This window comes from Betta splendens, chromosome 9 (genome assembly GCF_900634795.4).
Source record: "Betta splendens chromosome 9, fBetSpl5.4, whole genome shotgun sequence".
NCBI lineage: Eukaryota > Metazoa > Chordata > Actinopteri > Anabantiformes > Osphronemidae > Betta > Betta splendens.
Window position 1 is genome coordinate 25,531,333 of NC_040889.2, and position 14,394 is coordinate 25,545,726.

General features: G+C 46.3%; 1 protein-coding gene across 3 annotated transcripts in view; it reads left to right on the top strand.

Annotated features, from left to right (window-relative positions):
- Window positions 1-14,394, top strand: part of LOC114861663 (calsenilin-like) — a 31,245-nt gene that overhangs the window by 8,865 nt on the left and 7,986 nt on the right. The window contains exon 1 of one of the 3 annotated variants that reach the window (XM_029161133.3): window positions 7,901-11,205. The exons of 1 other annotated variant lie outside the window; for it this stretch is intronic. In XM_029161133.3, the coding sequence (XP_029016966.1) occupies window positions 11,100-11,205 (106 nt within the window). In that variant the 5' untranslated portion in view covers window positions 7,901-11,099. Of the gene's footprint in view, window positions 1-7,900; window positions 11,206-12,021; window positions 14,085-14,394 lie in introns of those variants that run through there. One more of the 3 variants, XM_055511335.1, reaches the window with a different exon arrangement.

The following is a 14,394-nucleotide window of genomic DNA, read 5'->3' on the forward strand; positions in this document are numbered from 1 at the left end:
AACATCACGGACATCCTGGAGTCCATCGAAAAAAAAATAACAAGTTTCGACGCACGTCTGGCGCTAGTGGAACTCCTCCACAAAGAGTTATGGCCCTCCGCGACTCCCTGGAATTTAGCCAGCAGCAGGTGATTTCTCTCGCCACCGAGAACGAGGCCCTGAAAGGAACGGTGCAGTCCCTGACGGAGGATGTGGCTCAGCTAGCGGCCGAAAATAAAAAATAAAAGAAGGTATCATCGATCTGCAGGCCCGCAGCATGAGGGACAACCTGGTGTTCTCGGGGATTCCAGAACAGGCGGAGGAAAACACGGAAACCACAATTAAAAACTTCATTAAACAACAGATGAAGATCCCAGCGGAAGTTGTCGACAAGATGGCGTTCCACCGTTCGCATAGACTAGGAGGAAGACGACCGGATGGCCAGCGTCCTCGACCCATCGTTGCCAAGTTTCATGACTTTAAGCAGAAGGAACTGGTTTAAGAGCCGGGGCAGACAGCTGAAGGGAACCGACTACAGCGTCAACGACCAGTTCCCCAAGGAGATCCTCGACCGCCGCCGCCGACTGTTCCCCATCCGTAAGAGGTTCATGGCAGAAGGCTGCAGGGCTGTCATCAGCGTCGACAAACTGTACGTCAACGGAGAGCTCTACCGGGACCGGGAAGCAACTCCGTGGCTCTACTAGCAGTGGTATGTAAAAACAATGGTTTAATGTATAAGGTTTGTTAAAAAAAAACAATAGATGTAATGCAAACTATGTGTTATAACTTTACATCCAGTATTCAAACTCGTTCTCTCGCAGATGTTTCATATAAATGTTTATTGTCATTCTAATGTCACTCACTCACTCACTTTGCAAAGCGCTCACCATACGTAATCACCCACTTTCCTTTCACTTTAATTTTCCTTCCCTTTACTCTTTTTCCTTCACCTACTTTCACTCCACACTGTGTACATCCTTCTTTCCTCGATTCTTCTCCCACGTAGTCAGCCAGCTATGTAGCCCTCCAGCAGCCACACACAAACATCTACTGCACAGGGGAATCACATGCACATACATAGATAACACACAACTCAGAATACACAGGTACTTAAGGTTAGCCACACACCTAAAGTCTGTCACACTACATACACACAAGACTAGTGATCCACAGCAGTCAGGTAAGATATGACACCACTGAAGATTGTCACTTGGAATGTACGTGGAATCAATAAGAAGGAGAAACGATTTAAAATATTTAACCATTTGAAAACCCTACAAGCAGACATTGTTTTACTACAGGAAACTCATATTCCCAAAATTATAAATTACACTCTGGCATCAGCAGAGTTCCCACATGCTTACTTAGCCGGTTACAATTCTAAACAAAGAGGGGTCGCCATCCTGATAAATAAAAAGATTAACTTTACGCATAACGATACCATTGTAGATCCAGAAGGGAGATATATAATCATTAATATCTTGATAGGAAACATTGAATATTGCATAGCTAATGTGTATGGCCCTAATGCTGACGACCCCTCTTTCTTTCACAGCTTCTTCACATCACTGTCTGCTCACTCTGGTTCCAAACTCATAGTAGGAGGGGACTTTAATTTAGTATTTAACCCAGAGTTGGACAGGCTAAGCAAAGCTGTGAGCAACAGGAACTGGCAATCAGTACAGACCTTAAGACAGTACATGGATGACTTTGGTCTCTGTGACACATGGCGTTCTCTTCATCCTACATCCAGGGAATATACCTTTTTCCTCGCCAGTTCACCACTCTCACTCCCGTATAGATTATATTTTAGTAAATAACTCAGTCTTACAAGATGTCTCTGACACCAATATTCACTCTATCACAATCAGTGATCATGCACCAATGTCCATTTCGTTGATTAAGACAGCCACACACCATCAACCAGGAATTGGAGGTTTAATACATCATTACTCAATGATCAAGACTTCATCAGTTATGTCAGGAGAGAATGGAAAACCTTTATAGAAATCAACGATACACCGGAAATCTCACCCTGTGTTCTTTGGGAGACTGGGAAGGCAGTTATGCGCGGTAGAATTATTTCATATTCATCACACAAGAAAAAAAAGGACATGTTACTTGAATTAGAATTAGAGCAAAAATAAAATCTCTAGAGATTAAATATGCAGCCTCTCCAACCAATGATGTCCTAGAAGACCTAAAGAATCTAAAGCTGAAATTAAATAATATAATTGATTGCAAAACTCAGTTTCAGATAGACCAATTACGCTGGGAGAATTTTGACCATGCTAATAAATGTGGTAAATTTCTAGCTAACCAATTAAAAAATAATAAAGAGAAACAAATCATCCATTCAATAACTAATAAGGAAGGCAACATTACTCGTGATCCCCATGAAATAAATGATACCTTTAAAAACTTTTACCAAGAGTTATATACGTCCCAAATAGATCCACCCACCTCAGCCATAGAGGCGTTTCTGAATAAACTAGAACTGCCAAAGCTAAATGAAGAACAATCTACAACTCTAGACTCATTGTTATCTTTGGCAGAACTACATGAAGCTCTGCAGGAGATGCCCAATAAAAAAGCTCCAGGACCAGATGGATTCCCAACTGAATTTTATAAAGAGTTCTGGTCCATGCTGGCACCCAGCTTTTACAAAATGTTAGCTGAAATTAAACAACAACATTCATTACCCACAAATATGAATTCTGCCTTCATAAGCCTGCTCCAAAAACCAGGGAAAGACCCTACACTCCCATCGAGTTATAGACCAATTTCACTAATAAATGTAGATCTAAAAATAGTGTGTAAAGCACTTGCTAGAAGACTAGAAAAAATCACTCCATATATAATTCACTCTGATCAAACAGGCTTCATTAAAGGTAGACAGTCAACAAACAATATGAACAGACTAATTAATTTAATTGATTATGTCACCATCCATAAACTAGAGACAGCCATCGTCTCCTTAGATGCAGAAAAAGCTTTCGATAGAGTAAACTGGAAATTTCTTTTAGCCACTCTGCACAAATTCGGCATTGGGGAAACATTCATAGACTGGATCCAAATATTATACAACTCAGCAAACGCTGCAGTCAGAACAAACAACCAGATCTCACCAAGGTTTAATCTGCATAGAGGGACAAGACAGGGCTGCCCACTGTCCCCATCACTATTTGCAATATTTATTGAACCTCTAGCCGCAGCAATAAGACAGCATGAAGGAATTACTGGAATATCGACCAAATCAGTAAATCATAAAATAAGTTTATATGCTGACGATGTGTTACTGTTTCTCCTTGAGCCACAGACGTCTCTTCCTACAACTATCAGCCTCATAGATGAATTCTCAGGACTTTCAGAGTACTCTATTAACTGGACCAAATCTATAGTGCTACCACTTAACCTTAAGGTGACTAACATCTCCTCTACCACACTCCATTCAGGAAACATTAAATACTTGGGCATTGAATTGTCGTCTAGGCTATCAGAGCTTATTGATCTAAATTACAATCCACTATTAAAACAAATAGAAGCCAACCTCAAAAGATGGCAGTCCTTACCCATTTCACTTATGGGAAGAATTGCCACCATAAAAATGATGATCCTGCCAAAAATTAATTACATATTTTCAATGATTCCAACTCAGCCAGCCCAGGCGTGGTTTAAGACATTAGACTCCTACATCTCACAGTTTTTGTGGAAAACCAAGCCACCACGAATTAGTTTAAAAACTCTTCAAAAATCCAGACGCTGCGGCGGCCTAGAACTACCTAACTTCCACCACTATTTTCTTGCCAATAGACTGAACCATGTCCACAAATGGATAAAACCCATGCCAGCAGACTCCTCCTGGATAGACATTGAACAAACATTTTGTGGAAATATTAAAGTTGCAGATCTGCCCTTTATCAGCACCAAAATCAAACATCATAGTTGTTACCAGAACATTAGCATAAAAGCATCTCTGCAAGCCTGGTGGGAGTTTCTTAAAATTAATGGGTCTTCGCTTACTCTTTGCCAAAACACACCTCTCTGGAACAATCCAGACATCATACAAAACAAAAAGGCAATACACTTTCCAACTTGGCATATCAAAGGGATAACACATCTGAAACATGTTTTCACAAGAGACAAGTTTACCTCTTTTGAAGAACTAGTATCTCACTATGAAATCACTAGTGCCAATTTCTTAGAATACCAACAACTAAAGTCAATACTTAATGCAAAAAGTAAGAATACTGCCATCCACATGCAACCACCACCAGTAATAGAGCGATTTATTGATATATCAGGGAAAAGGACAGTATCCAAAATCTATATCTTAATTTCCAATGTAGACCAGACAGTGAGCCTTCCGATCTCTAAATGGGAAGCTGATCTCAATATCACCACTAATTACACATTCTGGAATAACATATGTTCTAATTTATTCAGAATGACAAAAAATACAAATTTACAACTAATACAATACAAAATTCTTCATAGAACTCACTATACAGGACAAAGGATGTTCCAAATGGGTCTCACAAACTCAAATATTTGCCCTCACTGTACAGATAACACAGCAGATAGATTCCTACATGCATTCTGGTCATGCTCACCTGTGCAGCAATTTTGGCAAAGAGTATGTGAACACCTGTCAACCCAGTTAAGCTGTCCAATCCCAGCAGCCCCTGCACTTTGTCTTCTAGGAGATCTAAGTGGGCTTGATCTAGAGACAAACTCATCACACACACTTCTTTCTGCCCTCTGTGTCGCAAAGAAAATCATCCTCATGAACTGGAAAACTAAAAAAAATTAAGCATTACTCAATACCTGAACAGCTTGTTAGATTATACCACCTTAGACACATTGTCTGCTTCATCAAATCAATGACCAAAACTATACTCTGATTGATTCCATTTCCAGGTAAGGATGCGTGGGGCTCGGGTGCTGCGTCATGTCTGGCACAGTGGTGGGGGGGTGACTGGTGGTTGGTGGTGCCTGCCTGCCTGCCTAAAGAACCGGGACAACGGGTTGGTGGACTCAGGGCTGGCCGCAGGGGTCCCCTGCGGCGGGGGTGTGGTGGCTGCTGGGACCGGCGGCCCTGTGCCGGGGTGGGACCATTTTGAGGGTTGGCGTGTGCCTGTCTCCGGAGAGCCGGAGGCGGGCCTCCCTGCCGGTGTGCGGGGGCGGACCTGGGGGTGGAGACCTGGGTAACCTGCGTCCGGGGGACTCCCTCTGGGGGTGCCTGCCCGTGCCCGGAGGGGTGTCTCTCCCCTGGGGCGCTGCCCCTGCTCGGGTGGGGCGCTGCCTGCCCTAGCGGTCCGACGCCCTCTGGTAACTGCTCGGGCCTGTTGCAGGGGGGGTTGGCGGACTACTCAGGCTAGAACCTTCATTGGGCCCTGGGCGGAAGCTGGCCCTCAATGCACAACCGCAGAGTATGTGTGTGGGTTTGAGTGTCACACTACACGGGGCGAGCATGGGCATACTTGAGCGAGAGAATGGGTAAGTGTGAAAGAAGGGTGAGGATGGCTCTGGCTGTGCTGCGTGTGGCGCCTGGGCAGTAGTACTGCGGTCCCTGGGTCTCGGCTGTCCCTTCGTGGCTGGGGGTTGTGGGGGGTGGTGGGATAGGTAGCAGAGCCAGTCGGGAACCTGGCTCTGCGGACCCTGGAGCTCTGCTTCCCAACTACATTTCTCCGCATTCATCCACTTAGGTCTGCAAGGGGCGTCCTGCTGATGGAGGGACCAGGGCTACTGGGAAGTGGTTCCGTCCCTTCCAAGTGGGATGCTCTGCAGTTTTAATTGCATTAGTCATACACACTTGTCCAGGAATCTGGGGGCTCCTTCCGGGGGGGCCAGTAGACTTCCCATTGATGGCTTTGTCTGCTGGACCCCCCGGAGAATTGGGTATCTCCCAAAGTTCCTCATACTTAGCTACATACACATACATTTAGGGCCGGGGGTGGGCTCTTTCACTGGGGCCTGGGGCTGAGGCCAGTTGTGGCCTCGGCCACTGGCCCTGATGGAGAGATCACCACCCAGTTTTAACTGCAAAAAGACATTTAGGGCGCGGGGGGGCACTGTCCGGGGGACACACCGTCAGCCAGCGGTTGTGCTCCTGGAGGTGTCACCCACCTTCAGTGCACTTTAGTTCCACACACTCACGTCCAAGCTGGGTTGCAGGGTTCTGGGGTGCCTTTTTCTGCTGCCCTCTGCCCCCTCCGGGTTGGGGGGGTTGGTCGGGGCTCGGGAGGAGCTGCGGTCCCTGCCTGGGGCCACATGGACGGCAGGCCGGAGACCTACCCTCCCCACGAATGTGATCAAGCGAATGGTGTGGGTGGGAGAATGTATCTGAGAGTGCATTGGTTCACGTATGATTGACTAGTTTGTTATGAGAGAGTCTATGGTGTGTGTGTGTGTTGATGTGATGATGTGTGTTGCACATGTGGGTGGGTGTATGCATCTGTGTTTGTGTGAGTTGGTATGCGTGTGGTGCGGTTGAAGTGTGGGGGGTCCGGTTTTTCGCCCGGGGTACGATGATCGTCTGCCTGGGTGGTCTCTTTTCTGCTGACCCCACCAATTGCTGGCCTTGTGCTGCAGGCCGCTGTAGCGCCAGGGGATGAGGTCGGGCCGATGGGGTAGGCCCCGCTCCGCCCGTGTGGGGGTGGTGGACTGGGGGCGGGCCCCACTCTGGGCGCGGGGGCATCTTCTGGCGGGCTCCCTACGGACCGTGGGTCCTCGGGCTCTACTCTTTCAGGCCGACCCTCCCGCCGGGGGGAGTGTTTGCCCCTGGTTCTCATGGGGCGGACAGCGTTGACCCCCGGTGGCCCACTCTGGCCTCGGGTGCTGTCTCTGTGGCTGCTGCAGCTCTGCCTGGGGGGCTCTGTGTGGGCGGCTTGGGTCGCAACACCTGCCCTCCTGGAACTGAAGGTGTGTGTGCTCCCTGGCTGCTAGGATTCCTTCCTCTGCTTGCTGGATGGGCGTAGTGGCGGAGCCCCTCACATCACCCTGGCTTCCACAAGTGGCATTGTTCATGCACCAACGTCTGCCTCACCCTTTGGGTGAATAATGTTAAGCTACAGCCTTACTAACCTTGTAGTGGGACACTTTCCAAATCCAACTGTAAGTATTATTGATACTTATCACTACCAACATGAATAATGTGTGAATATGGAATTTGTGGTGTTGTATGTCATGACTTTTATTAAGTAGTATGGGATATGTATAATAATGCACATATGTATGTATATTGTATGTATTCGTTTGTATTAGTATGTGCACATACCTTAGCACTATTATTGGTATTAGTATTAATCTCCAAGGTAAACCACAGCACAAAAATTGTTTAGTTATGAATGTGTTAGCCTAAGGTACATCCATGCTTCTTATTTATTTTATTTATTTTATTTATTTTTTTTTTTTGCTCCGATTGTTTACTTAACAGATTTGCTTGGTTTCAGCAGCTGGTTGCACCCCTTACCCCCCCCTCCCCCCCACCCTCCCGCATACACACCCTAAAGCAGAAACCTAACCTGTCCACCAACACAGCAACATCACACACATTTTGGATTAGCTAAATAAACCATTAAATAAACCATAAATCAGGAAGAGTATATATATTCTATATATACTCTTCTTGTTAAAGCAAAGCTGTCCATCACAATATGGCATTCAGCGTAATATATGCTGCTTGCTTAACTGCTGGACAGAACAAAAAAAAAAAAAAAAAAAAAACAAAAAAAAAAAAAAAAAAAAAAAAAAAAAAAAAAATGCTAATATTTTCATTGTGGTGTGATATAATGAAAAACCAGAAATACAGCTGGGAGAGGAAGTCGAGGGATTTGACGTCTCAACGACGGGGACCGGACTCCGGGACGGCTTCACCTCCCGGGAGGTGGAGGGGGACGAATGGGGGAGGAGGGGGAGTGAGCATCGCGTCCCCTGGACCACGAGGAGGCTGTTAGCGGCTGTTAGCGGCTGTTAGCTGTCTTTGCATGAAGCCTCCCAGGATTTGTGCGGCGAGGCCCCTGACGCGTCCCCGTCCGCCGCTCTCTGGTCGCGGTGGTTGAAGTTCAGAGGATGGATTCGTGCAGGGAGGAGTGCGAAAAGGAGACCAACAAGCTGCTGCGCTGCTTCTTTGGCTTCATCACTGGGACGGTGGTTCAAGGTATTTAATTTTGTCCTCCTGCATCTGGGAGAAATAGGAATAAAACAGCTTTGAGCAACATTAGTAATAATAATAATACGCTGTATGTGTGCGATTCATAGAATTATGGATCCGTCATGTAAAGTAACGTTCTGTGTGTTTGTACATTTGAGTATTTCGATTTAATGCAGCTTTTTACTTTCAGTTCAGTTTCACAACTGTGCAAAAGCACAAATAGGTCAAACTGAATATTTCTAGATGAACAGAAACTTGTTTGTCAGAACTTCGATGTGTTGTTTCCGTCCTCAGATTTATGAATCGTCTCACGACCCTCGGATTTGTCTTTTCAGACGCTGGTACCTGTGTACCTGGATCAGCTGATTGGCGAGTGTGGAGTGTGTACTGAGTAGCTTGGTTAGATGAATAATCTATAGCTTTACTTTACTCATCACTCTGGTTCTTTCGCGTTCCTGCTCCGTTGCTTGTTTACCAGCGTGTCCTTCTTCATTCAGTCTTCACGTCCTTCCGTTCGTCATTGATTGGCTGTAACTCTATCGCCCGTTCTCCTCCGTGTCCTTTCACCCAGCGAACGCGTTGCTTCATCAGGCTGAGCCAGCGCTCGTGATCCCTGCCTCTCGTCTTCATCCACATTCGCCCTCTTTACTGTCTTTTTCAAGTCTTGCTCATCCGTCTTACGCTGTCCGACACCTCTTGCTGTTGCGTTTGCCTCGGACTCTCTGACAGGTGAGGGCTTCCTGGGGGTCTCTCCTCAGACAGACAGCACCTGATAATGATGCGTGTTGTCTGCTGCCTCCGGGCTTGTTTAGCCTCTCAGCAGTGATAGATCTCAGTCTGAATCTCCATAATGGCGACATCCTCAGGAAGCAGGTCAGCTCTCCACTGAACCATGAACCTTAAAATAAACCTTATTCTGCCTCCAGCAGTGGAAAGAGAGGAGAGAGACCTGTGGCTGGAAGAGGACTAATAAAAGAGCTGAAGCGGAGGAAAAGGATTAAAGTCCATGCTTTAATTAGGCAGCTAGGCCGACTTCCAGCCTGCCTTCTGAGCGGGTTCCATGAAAGGGATCATCTCATGTGGAAGGGACTGGATGTGGTGTTAATGGGAACAGGAGCTTCCTAGTGCAGCTCTCGTAGAAGGTTTTGGTGCAGAGGCCGCAGCTGCTTTAAATGTCTGGAGCGCTGTTTCCTGATCGTGGAGCTTCAGGTCAACACACAGTTGTTTGCTGCGTTCCGTGCCTGGAGCAGTTCAATCCGGCGTCTCTTCTCTGTGGGCCGCGTCTGTCTGTGTTTTGGTGACTGCGGATCGAGTCGCTTACGGATGATGTGACAAACAGAGCAGACGCCCGTTGGTTTCCAGCTGAGTGGGCGTTTATATGATCTTTGAACAGTCTGGGAAAAATGGATCGCTTCTCTCACGTTTCCTTGTCTTCCCTTTTCTGAATGAGCTAGTGAATGGACGCCTCTCAGCTCTGGGTTGCCAGTCGTCTACCGCCCTCTAGTGTTTAGTCGATGCATTACACTGAAGGAGAACGTTTAATCGTTTGGGTTGTTGTCATTGTTAGATTGGTTATTTGATGTTTATTGCTGCTTGTTAAAATTTTAGAGGATATATCGTTAATAGGTTTTGGTTGTAATCATATATGCATTAACATCTACTCAAGGGGATGTTTGATGAGTGCTTTCACTCTGAAATAATTGATTGTTTAAATGTGACAATGTTCCACTGCTGCTGCTGGTTATGACAAATGGAGGAAAATGGAGTGAGTCAGGATAATTTAATTTCTGTAACCTTAACGTAATTGAGTAAATCGTCCCAGTGTCAGCTGATCATTCAGGCCTCGACTGGAGCTGTTATGGAGAGCCATCCATTCAACCATCTCTTTTCTACAGAAAACTGTTACTGGACACAACATTCTAATGTGGTCAACTCTAATGCAATGGTAAACTGATTTAGGATATTTGGGGTCATTAAAATCATTAAAATCATTTATGCTGTTTCCATGTTGCATGAATTCTCAATGTTATTACCTGTTTGGAAGCTGCGTAGTTTGGTTTCACCAGATTGTGAAGTTCTGAGTTGATGAGACAGTGTGTGAATCCTTCCAAATCGATGTATCACGGCTCGCTTCCAGAGAGAAATGCGGCAGATTGCCAACAATAAGCTGCATTATCACTGCCCTTTCAAGCTAATGCAGGCCTGATCTCCCTCTGCACCTATCGCTGTGGCAGCACTTTTTATTGTTGTTGTCATAGACGCCGTTCGTGCTGCATCTCCTCCAACGCTGGTGCTTTGCATTTTGCTCTGTTAAATTCAGGTAATGAAAGAAAAACAAGTGAAAGTTTGTGTAATTGTATATTTGAGACCGATGTAATAAAACTCCTCCAGGTGTTTGTGAGATAGTGTTGACAAAAGCACCCAGTGCGTCACAGTGACTGTGACCTTTGACCTCCAGGCACTAAAATCTAACAACCAGATAATTCACCATATTATTGAACTATACCCTAAATGCTGGAGTTCATTCATGGCCACCCCTACTTTACAGTGAAATACTAGAGGTTTGCGTCAGTAAGAGGGAGGTTGTGTGTAGGAGTATTTGTGTGTGGAGAGGAAGAGAATCAGACAGAAAGGCGTGAGGTGATGTGTGTGAAGTGAAAGGTCAGTACCTGCAGCACCGTTTGATCCCGTCCTCCTTTTTATCCGGCTGTGATGTGGCGTCACAAACTCAAACGGATTTTCAAATGTGGCCTGTGACAAAAGCCTGTGAGCACAGTTGACTCACCCCCAACCCCTCGTCAGACGCCGTCCTCTCCACCAGGCAGTTTCACCTGTCAGTACATGAGATTAGGACTCGAGCTTTGCTCCTTTTCTGGCGTTTGGACATTTTTGACGGCAGGAACCAAACAGTCCTATTAGCACTGATCTCTGAGCCTGGTGAAGTTTGTGGTGGTTCTGCTGCATCATGGGAGCTGTGATGGCCGCTCTCTCTGTGGAGGCCAGGAGGCGCCTCTCTCGGCCCAGCTGCCTCTCTCACTGCGGCCACAGTGCGGCCCGGTACCATCGCTCAGGTAGGCGCTGGAATGGTTCCACCTCCACCGGACCACCGGTGTCATTTACATGTTGTCTCCCATCACTCTCTCTTTTGATCATTCGTTCTCTTTCTCTATCTTCCTCTATTTAAAGAGAGAATTCACTTACAATAATACTATATAAATGTTTACTAACTATACTTAACTATTACAGATTCTCAGCTTTATATAAAACACTTTAGACATTGCGTCATCATATTTAATTATTGGAAACTCATATCACGCTCTCATATATTGTTCACAGCGTGGCTTCCTCTCCAGCGGCGGTAGACGCTCTTTCTGATCTTTGCTGATGTCAGATTGAGAGGAAACCATGTGGCTCGTCTTTCCCTATTTACTGTCTGTTGTGTCAGCCTACCTTTTAAAAACCTGTTAGTGTCCTAATGGGCAGCCCAGAGGAACCAGTACACACACACTGCACCCACAGCAGACCGCACAAACCTGATACAGCAGCAGAACGGTCCCATCACTGAAACAGCCGCTCCAAAACATCAGCACACACAAACACCCACGCACCTGTGTCTGTGTAAATGTGTAAATGAAATGTAAACTTGAACTTAAACCTTCAAAGGTATAGTGAAGAGACGCCATAGATTCATTATGGACTTGATGAGATGTTATTGTTTATTTGAAAGTCTAAGAACAGAGAAAAGGTGGGGAAGCGCCACCACCACTACACCTAGCAGAGATATTGATTCCCCCCATTCTGCTACCTCCAACCAAGTCAATGCATTACACACACACACACACACACACACACACACACACACACACACACACACACACACACACACACACACACACACACACACACACACACACACACACACAGCTGATTTCCACAGGGTACATTAGCAAATGCTGAGTCATCACTTGACCTCCAAAAAAACATGTGCATACAATTAGCAATAATGGACACACTCACTTATGTATTTATATTATTCCAAACTGTAGCACGTGCTCCCAAATAATTAAAACTATTGTATGACTATATAAGAATCTGTGTCATCTTCACTAAGACATGGTCCTGACAGACTGGTCCAAAGGTGAATGTGTCCACTGTTGTATAAATAAGTTAGATATAAGCAGGGATATATGAACTTGAAAACATTCTCTCAGCTTCTAGCCCTTATAAGCTGAAGACAGGAGCACCACAAGGCTCTAGACACGAGCCTCTGTTGTTTAGTTGGTACTTCTCTAACCTCCCTGTTGGGGGACAGTCAAACAACAAGTACCAATATATTTAAGTAATAAGTTCACAATAACATAGTTTATGCAGTATCAGAGCTAGCAGAATCTGAACAGCAGCTTGACCCCCTCGATTCAACCAGTGACGAGACGGACGCGATGAAAGAACAGAAGGAACAGTTTGTAGAGGAACGAGGGAGAACGAGGGGGGGGGGGGTCTGCGGTTGGCCAAAGTTAAAGAATGACAGAGGAGATGGAGGCAGGAGGAGGAGGAGGAGAAGCAAATCAGACGGACAGCCGGAAAAGAGGGAGGAGAGCAGCAGAGCCGGCAGGAACCGGAGTTGGACCGTCCACGTCGGAGTCGAGCGCCGTCCGAGCGAGTCCACGGGAAAAGTTGATGCAGCAACAGATCCACTGAGGAAGCTGCAGAGAGCGGGGACCTAAAGTACAGTAGAGAGTTAAAGGAGGGGGAGGAGGTCGCATTTCCCACCGCTCCTCTCGGTTTCTCAGGATTTCCCACTGTGGTCCCTGCCGCAAGTGCCTTCTCTTCGGAGCCTCACGCTTCCATATCTGGACCTTGAGTTGGAGGAGAGCAACAGCAGCGAACCTGCGTCAAACTGTGTAGAAAACGCTGTTTGGAGAATCCGACGGTTGGGAGGAAAAAACAGGAGGAGAAACCTGAGAAAGTGGTCACTTCAGCCCTTGCAGAGATTCATTTTTGTGCTTTTTTTGTACACAGCAGTCGCACTGGGCCCAGGTTTTACTCGGCCTCACAGGTTGTCGCGTTCTGATGCTTGGTTCTGGTGAGTCGCTGCCTGGACCGGTCGCCGTCCTGCCGCCGAGCAGCATTTACAGGATTTCACTAATTGCTTCCGTGGCTCGTGCTTATAATGGTGTAGCCTGATTTATTTCCAACTGCTAATGCTGTTGCAGCTTCACGGCACAGAAGATGAGAGGACTCCAGTACTTTCTGTGTTGCTCTATGATTTTGTGTATTTCAGCAAGTTTGTCGTTTTCCCCCGGACTTTCTTCCACCTAATGGGAGCAAAATTATCACTTATGAATTTATCGTGAATTAGAATGCGCTGAATTCATTGCTTTTCCCAAATGACGCATTGATCTTAAACCACGATGTGATTTGTAAACTATGGCGTGAGGACTCGTTGCAGCTGTTTGGATTAAGAGCACAAGCAGTAAGTTGCGCGTCTGCCAGTCAGAGCTTTGGACAGCACAAAGTCTGCAAAGTGACTCTAAACGTGAATGCGCTGTAATAAATGAGTCGCGACGCAGCTCCCGTTTTCCTTCATGGGTCCTGAGGAGGAGTTTGTCCATATATGTCGGCTTCCACATATTTTCCACTCGGGCACCGGTGTTGACATTAGAGCGGCCTTCATCCAGCACGCTGCTCTGGGTCTCATGCCGTCTCATGGGCCTGGAGGGAAACCCGTGCAGCCTCGCGCCAGCCGCAGCCCTTCCTGTTGAGAACGCTCGCCCGTGACCCGCCACCCGCAGTGCTCGGCCGGACCCAGGCCCGCTCCAGCGCCGGGCCCGCGCTGCTGCAGCCATGGGGATCCAGGGCATGGAGCTGTTCGCCATCGGCGTGGTCATCATCCTCTTCATGGCCGTTCTCAAGCAGTTCGGCATCTTGGAGCCCATTTCCTCATTTGAAGGTAAGGGCCCACCTGAGGCCCCCCACTCACCCACAGTCTCTCTGCACTGGAGCAAGCATTTACAGCTTGCTGCTGAATGAGTCTTTAATAAATCAGCTAATGACATTTAAATGAAGAGAATTTTGGTAAGTAAGAAAACAAGATATAAAAATCCTTTTATGGTGACATATTTCCAAATTTGCTGATGACTAAAAGATAAAATGTTCCTTTTAGTGAGAAGTTATACTGTATAAACTATTAAAACTGTGTCCCACAGCCAGAAAACACATCATGCCTCACTATGCATCAAAATATTCTTTGTATTTATTAA